The following is an 8,141-nucleotide window of genomic DNA, read 5'->3' on the forward strand; positions in this document are numbered from 1 at the left end:
TGACATTTTAATACTATTAATACAAATCATTATAATAATTATTTCAACATTTTGTAAAAATTTTGACAGAACCTCATCTGTAAATAAAATCTCCCAAAAATTCTGTATCACAAAAATTTTTCTTGAACATTATATCCATCAGAAGCTCGGCTCCTCCCAACCAGTAGACAAAATGTATAATAAACTAAAGACTCTAATTATAAATTATGTGGAGCCCCTAGTCATATATCTCATCACATAATACATAGATTCCATATTTACATCAATAAGACATATTTACAGAACAAGTCTTCATTCTGTTTCGCAAACATCCATCATTAGTAGGCAAGACATATAGCGTCAATTGTGCTATTTGAGACTAAAATAATTTTTCAATGAATAACGTCCCAATAATAAATAATTGAACATAAAATAAGAGAAATTTAAAGCAATTATGTAAGTTAAACAGATAACGATTTTTAATAAAAAATATTTTAATAAATTTTGAAATAAAAGAAATTTAATATAACTTTAAATAAAATCTTAAACCATTTAATTTCAAATCAAATGTCACTATCACTTGCTTTCAAAGAAGCAAATAAATAAAATAAATAAATATTAGATAAATTACTAATTAAATCCAACAAGATACAAAATCACCAAGTAATCAAATTCATAATTATAAAGAGTTATCAGAACAATTAACAAACGTGGATATATAGTCTACGAGGATAAATAATCCAAATGCGGCTTGTGCCATGAAGACAAACGTGGACACACAGTCCATGAGGGTAAGTAACCAAACACAGTTAAAGCCACGAAACAAATGTGAACACACAATCCACGAGGGTAATACTAACCAAACATGGCTCAAAGCCACGAAAACAAACGTGAGTACGATGCTCACAAATAACCATCCCTCCATTTCACATGCGTTGGCCATCGAACGAGGCTAGCATCTCCTATAAACACCCTACTAGTTAGGTATACCATGGTGTGCCAAGGGCTAACGAAACTGCCGTTAGCAACCAGTGCTTTGTATAAAGTTCCTTTTTAAAACTATTTTCAAACATGTGAGAAATTGATCGCCATTCAATCAAATTTTTCTTTTCAATGTCGAACTAGCATGAATCATTTTTCCATAACAATTCAATAATTTTCAAATTGAAATCTCACAATTAGAATTCAAACTTGTATCTACTGATAAACTAAAATGATCAATTCTGATAAAATAATTTCATGAAATCAAGTAATTTAATCAACAAAATATCTCATAAGCACATTGTTGTCATAAAAAGACTTTGCATAAAAACATAATATTTGAATAAAGAAGATTTTAATGAAATATCAGTTGAGACGCTATCCACTTACCTGTCAAGCTTCCAAAATCCAAAGTCCCCCCCCAGTTTTTTTTTAAACTTCTAAAAAGTTGCTCCTCATCTCAACACCCTATAAAACTATATATATAAAATTAGTTAATGACCTTTACTCATCTCACACAAATTCCCTTCCAAAGTTAACTCAACTAGTAGTTAAGTACAACAATTTTAGAATGTCTTGAGACCATAATCTACACATAAATATTTTTTTCTAGTATTTAGTCATAGTTAATAACCTAATTAGAATCTAGTCTCTCTTAAGCCTTTTTACAAATACCTCAAGTGTATCCATGTTCAAACATATACTATCCCTCTTTCGCTCTAATTCCCTTTTCTAAAAGTTTTTCTATAACAATAATTTGAACTAATCAAACTTCCCAACATCCACTAAAGAGATTAATTGTCTTCTAATAATTGTTTAATCAACAACAATATATGTACTGCACATATCTTGCCATCATATGTCCAAACTCACACTTAAACATTTTTTTTCAAATACCTCACAGGCCTTAATCCTCAAACCAATATTAATCTTCCTTTTTATTCAACACTTTAATTCATCAAATTTTTTAATTATTATATATATATATATATATATATACCTCCATACAAGCCACTGTCAAGCTCAGGGAAAGGATCAAACTCTTATCCAACTTAATCAATAGCAACCAACAACAATTAACTAACTTATAAATTGAAGTAAACTTAATTTATCACTTTTTTTTCATACTCCTACGGCAGCAAAGAAAGGAGAGGAACAAAAAAATTTGAACCTTATTCATTAACACATCTATACCCAGGATCAGACTAAAGAAAGGAGGAGGCAAGATTCACTCACCTAACAATTAAAGAGGGGTGAGGGAGTGATTCAAGCTTTTATGGCTAACCATGAGCACTGTAATGATGCAGAGACAGGGAGGCACAGGTCAACAGTAATATGAAAACAAAAGGAGAGTCCCTAACCTTAATGGAATCCCTTACAGTGGTGGACGATGGTGACTCTAGTAGCGATGGTGTCTCTAGCAGCAATAATGATGAACAGACAAGCCCAATAGTAACTAATGAAGAAGAACGACTAGCAACAAGAAGCAGGGGAAAATGGCGTACCGATCTAGAACAAGGAAAGGAAACAAAACAGAAGCCACGAGCTGGTTGGTCAGCGGTGGACAGAGCAGCGGCACCTATGTTGATGACGGTTGGCCACGAAGGGGACGAAGGTAAAGGCGTAGCAGAGGATTGAAGAATGGCTGGGTTAAAGCTTCTTTTCTTTCTCTCAGATCTTCTTGAAAAATCCAATAAGAGAGTGTAAATTTTTTATCAAATTGATGAGGGGCAATTTAGTAATTTTACAAACAAAAAGCAAGAAAATGAAATTCCCTTGCCTTCATCATATTTGAAAACAAGACCTGTTACCTAAGATTTATGCCATCTTCCACTACAATAACAGCCCTTCTAGTGATAAATATTTCGAAGACTAATATTATTACTATTAAAACACAAATTTATATATTTAATTTTACTTCAATTCTTGGGTTATTACAACTCACCATGTGAGTGGTGGCATTAGAATCTAAAATCTAATGTATTCTAAATTTTAAACCATAAAAGTTTTGTAAATTTGTGTTGGTAAGTGCATGAACAGTAGGCTCTGAGTCCTTTTTCAGCATTTGAAGTATCTGCTCATACTATTCTTGAGTAAAGGTAGGCACCATAATCTGTTCTGTTTTATTAGCCCCATTAGCAGCTTCATTTTTCACTTGACTTGATCTGTTCTCTTGAGAGCATTTGTTCTTATTTCCTTGAAAATATCTAGAAACCCAATTATCTTGTAGCAACTCTCCCTAAGGTGTCCACATTTATGACAATGGAAACACTCTAATGATGAGTTACTACGTCCGTAATCCCTTTCATATCATTGTCCTCTTCCTATAGCCATGACACTTCCTTCAATTAGAGACATCTTGCTTGATCCAGCAATAGTTCTTTGAGTCTTGTCTTTCACAATCATATTATAAGCTTGGTTTACAGAGGGAAGGGGAGACATGAGAAGAATCTGACTTCTTGCTTGGCCATACGACTCACTGAGCTCCATAAGAAATTGCAGGAGACGATATTGCAAGACTAAATCAGCATAGGCCTTAGAAACATCACATTTACAGGTTGGAATGGCGATTAATGTTGATTGTTCTTCCCATAATTCTTTCAACTTCATATAGTAGGCTAAGACAGATATAGAACCCTAAACGAGGCAATTGATCTCACGGTGTATGGCAAAGATTCTTGATCCAGTGACCTTATCAAACCTCTCTTTCAGATATGTGTACACATAAAAGGCGTTTTATGCCTATGCGAGTTCATTTGCCAGATCCTTTAACACCGAGTTCAGCAGCTAGGACAAAAACACAGCATAACATCATTCCCATTGTGGACGAAGCAATGGTTCTTTTGATTCCTTTGTGTAAGTGCCGTCAATAAAGCTTACCTTATTCTTGCCAAGTAATGCAATCTTCATGGATTTGCTCTAAATCGTGTAGTTTTTTAGTCCAGTAAGGATGTGAGGAACAAGAGACGCGGCTTGTGTGTCTGAGGGATGCAGGTAAAGGCAAGGAATGAAATCAATGATGCTCCCCCTGTTCTTATCTTCAGCCATAGTTGGATCCACAGTGGTTGAGAAGTTTTCCATAATCGATGGAAAGAAAAGGATGAATCAGTGACAAACGATGAGAAGGATTAGGGCATAATCAAAGGAAATACATAATGAAAAAGATGATTTCAAAAAACTTTCGTGAGACTTCAGCAATACACCACTCGATTCTATTCGTTTTGTATATGTCAAATGGCCTTTTGAATCTGCAAAATTTTTAAGGCTTGTGGATTCGATTTCTTAGTTACCTGGTCTAATTTTTATAGACTTGAGTACAAGGTCTTGGAAGAAAACAAAGCTTGGACGGAAGACTCAGGCTCAATTCTTGAAAAAAGAACCAATTAGAATTCTTTATTTTCAAGGGCCACACAAACCTTGCTCATGATACCATGTTGATAATAGGTGGATCACTTGATAAGGCCTATGTAAACATTACAATACTATTTGACTTATTGAAAAATACTTTTTCATTATTGAAATAACCTGATACAACATGTGTGTGTGTGTATATATATATAACAAATTGAAATAGACAATAAATGGCTTAACTAACTAACACCACCACACAAAACGACATGCATATAAAGACCTATGTATCCTCAACAATCATTAATAGTACGATGCGGAACACATCCCATTAATTCTAATAGTCATTTTAGCGGTAAGGGGTTAAATGTCAAAATATGCAAGTTGAGGGTATGATTTTTAACCTATTAAATATGAGGAAAGTTAAATGCAATACAACAAGAGTTTATGGGTATTTTGGCCTAATTTTAAAAAGGAAAACGGAAGGAAAGTCACACTGACATGGGATTATTGAGAATGTGGTTGCTGGCGCTGGTGCTGCTGTGCTCAGCTTCAGCAATAACGAGCCAAACTCAGCACCTTACCGAGGAGTTGTTAGAGTCGGCGAAGGAGCCTACTTTCTTAAACTGGTTGCGACGGATACGAAGGAGAATCCATGAATATCCGGAGCTCGCCTTTCAGGAATTTCAGACGAGCCAACTCATTAGATCGGAGCTCGATTCACTCGGCGTCCAATATTCATGGCCGATCGCCACCACCGGCATCGTCGCTTCCATTGGTTCCGGCGCACATCCCTGGGTTGCTCTTAGGGCAGACATGGACGCGCTTCCTATTCAGGTTGTCCCCCTTCTGTTCTATTTCTCGTTTTAATTAACTTCATATTTTTTTAACACGGCGCTTCCTTATCATTTTTACTTTTATATTGAAAACCTTCATAATATTTTTTCATAGTTTAAATGGCTGTCTACCTCCATGCGCTCGGAAACTTTCCTTCTCAACAACAGGGAGGGGAAAAGAAATGGGATAAAAGAATCTTATCTCACATTGCATCATATATTTTCGTGAGTCTTGTATGATTAGAAGGGGCACTCAATCTGTTAATGGTGCTAAATGTTGAAGGAAATTGGGCTTTTTGGGGGTCTCTAATGCCCCAACCTCCAACTGTTCTTTTTTCTTTTCTTTTGATCATTAGAGGATGGGGAATTAGAGGCCTCAAGCCTAGGAAATTGAGTTCTAAGAAATTGATAGTTCTTGCAGCTGGTTTATCTGACATCAAAACATCTCATTGTTACAAGGCGAATCTATTTCAAACCTATTTATCCCCTGTCATTTATTTGATAATCTGAGAACTATTGAAATCTAATTTGAACCTTGTAATTTCTCTCGTATGTTACCAGTTTATTAGGAATAAGAAAAGAAATTGACCAAATGATTTACTGGAATGAATTATGATTGGGAAGGAAATGGTAGAATGGGATCACAAGAGCCGAAACAAAGGCAAAATGCATGCATGTGGCCACGATGCTCATGTGACAATGCTACTAGGAGCTGCAAAATTACTCCATAGCAGGCGACACCAATTGAAGGTATGTATTCATATAAGCACTTTCCTCCACCTATATATATATATATATATATGTATGTATGTATGCATATCAATGTGAAGCATAAAAAAGTATGAATACTCTAGCCTCGAGGGCATTTTTGTTTTATTTTGGAAGGGCACAGTTAAACTGGTGTTCCAGCCAGCAGAAGAGGGCAAAGGAGGGGCATATCAGGTTCTAAAAGACAGTGCCCTCCATAACGTCCAAGCTATTTTTGCCTTGCATGTTTCTCCACGAATACCAACTGGCACCGTCGCTTCCCGACCTGGCCCTATTATGGCTGCCTCTTCCAGATTTCTAGTCACAATTCAAGCCCAACTAGGAGGAGACCCTATACTAGCAGCTTCTATGGCTATACTTGCTCTCCAATTTATTGTTTCACGAGAAATTGACCCGTTAGAAGCCAAGGTACCATACATAATATCCGTCTTCCAATTTGACTGCTCAATAGTTTGGATCCTTCCAAATGTTTATATTTATAATTGTAATAGATCAGATTCTTGATAACCAGGCTGCTACCAACTGGCAAGTTGTCATGGTACGTAATAGCAGAATCCTGTTGTTAAATTAAGACTAAAGTTTATTGTCGGCTCATTTGAATACTGTTATAGGTGATATCGGTTGGATTCATCAAGGGTGGAGTGGCAGATAACGTAATTCCTGAGGAGGTCCAATTTGGAGGAACTTGTCGAACGTTCACTTCAGAACAACAATCCTACATTCAACGAAGAATTCAGGAGGTATATATATCCCATGTTATTTTCCATTTTATGCAATCGCATATACACGTGTGTGTGTGGGTGGATATTGGACAGTTAAGAAGGCAGAACGACGCGTATACTTACAGGTGATAGAGATGCAAGTAGCAGTGATGAAGGGATGCTCGGCTAGGGTGGACTTCATGGAGGAGACAATGAGGCCTTATCCTCCAACCATAAACGACAATGCTCTGTACGAGCAGGTAAAGATGGTGGGAGAAGCTTTGCTGGGCAAGCCAAATGTGAAAGTCTCTCCGATGATCATGGCAGCAGAAGACTTCAGCTTTTACTCTCAGAAAATGGCAGCCTCTTTCTTCGAAATTGGAACGTACAATCACACCCTCAACACAGGGCTGCCTCTCCATTCTCCTTTCTTTGGGATTGACGAGGACGCTCTTCCCATTGGAGCTGCTTTCCATGCTGCTGTTGCTGTCGTCTACCTTAATTCAGTGACGCAAATTTGATGTCTTTCTTCCTCAACTTCCGGTCTATTTTCTTCATCTCCTGGCGAACTCACCATCAGTCCATGCTTGGAGTGAAGAAACCCGATCCTGTGCAAAAATATAAGGTCGCTTTGTATGCCATGTTTTACTTAAAGAATGAAAGATTGAAATCATGGGCAGCGATCTTCATATGTGTTATGTTTCTCTGAATCATATGGTCGGAGTTATCTCCACCTTCGGAAGCCACCTTTTCCATGGTCATACAGGTTCCGCTTCCCTTCCTCTCCTCTTCCGGTCCATATTATTGGATCAAAATTTGAACACTTGAGATTTAATATATTATAAAATTATTATTATAATATTACATAAAAATATAAAAATATTTTATAAACTGATTTTTTTAATTTTTATTTTTGTCACTGCATTGTGCAGGTAATAAAATTGGTTGAATGCTAGTCAAATGAACATTTAACGAGAATTTTTCTTGCCATCTCTTGTTGATCTTGTACATGTTCCCAATTGAAGTGTAACACACTGCTAAGTAGATGGATCGTAGAGATTCCTCATTACTACGCTAACTAGGATCAAAATCTTCTAAAATTTGTTGCCTAAAATTCTGTGAATTTGAGTTAATATTAGCTGTTGATTAGATCAAGTGACATAAAATTCTCATATGACAAAAAATTGGAGACTATTCTTTATGGGTCGCCAATTAGTGACATTGAAGAACATTTTTTCTCCTAATTCTCCCTCACTTCAGGCAATGAAATTCCTAACAGTAGAAGCAGCTTCTGGTTCCTCATGACACAAAAAATCTAATCTATCTATATATATAAATATATAAAATCAGGATTCAAAAGCACATTTGTCAGCATATGGTGCAGCCACGTCAAGTCCATAAAATTCTCCCAAGCCAACACATGTCACCTCTAGTGTAAACCTCAAACAAATTTGGCGTGGGGATGGGACGAAACAAATTCCTGATTGCACATCATGAGATTGATGGAAATATAGTCCTTAATGTAGGG

The 8,141-nt window shown here is 36.2% G+C and overlaps 1 protein-coding gene across 2 annotated transcripts; it reads left to right on the plus strand.

Moving 5' to 3' along the window:
• The first annotated feature begins 4,765 nt into the window (after positions 1-4,765).
• On the plus strand, positions 4,766-7,359 carry LOC129304473 (IAA-amino acid hydrolase ILR1-like 9). Of its 2 annotated transcripts, XM_054944143.1 has the most exons (6): positions 4,766-5,145; positions 5,769-5,894; positions 6,030-6,320; positions 6,424-6,450; positions 6,524-6,652; positions 6,760-7,359. In XM_054944143.1, the coding sequence occupies exons 1-6, from the start codon at positions 4,810-4,812 to the stop codon at positions 7,132-7,134; spliced, it is 1,284 nt and encodes a 427-aa protein (XP_054800118.1). In that variant the 5' UTR covers positions 4,766-4,809; the 3' UTR covers positions 7,135-7,359. The 2 variants fall into 2 exon arrangements, with proteins under 2 accessions (XP_054800118.1, XP_054800119.1); XM_054944144.1 differs by lacking the exon at positions 6,424-6,450 and having other exon boundaries at positions 4,768-5,145.
• Positions 7,360-8,141: the final 782 nt, after the last annotated feature.

The sequence above is a fragment of the Prosopis cineraria genome, unplaced genomic scaffold, assembly GCF_029017545.1.
Source record: "Prosopis cineraria cultivar Desert tree isolate PC_DT_omini unplaced genomic scaffold, ASM2901754v1 PC3, whole genome shotgun sequence".
Taxonomy (NCBI): domain Eukaryota; kingdom Viridiplantae; phylum Streptophyta; class Magnoliopsida; order Fabales; family Fabaceae; genus Prosopis; species Prosopis cineraria.

Excerpts from the sequence above, each read along its gene's own strand:
- LOC129304473 (XM_054944143.1), top strand. The coding sequence starts at position 4,810 with ATGGGATTATTGAGAATGTGGTTGCTGGCGCTGGTGCTGCTGTGCTCA. Across the intron at positions 6,321-6,423 it reads TTGACCCGTTAGAAGCCAAG|GCTGCTACCAACTGGCAAGT; the intron begins GTACCATACATA and ends CTTGATAACCAG. Across the intron at positions 6,451-6,523 it reads CCAACTGGCAAGTTGTCATG|GTGATATCGGTTGGATTCAT; the intron begins GTACGTAATAGC and ends ATACTGTTATAG.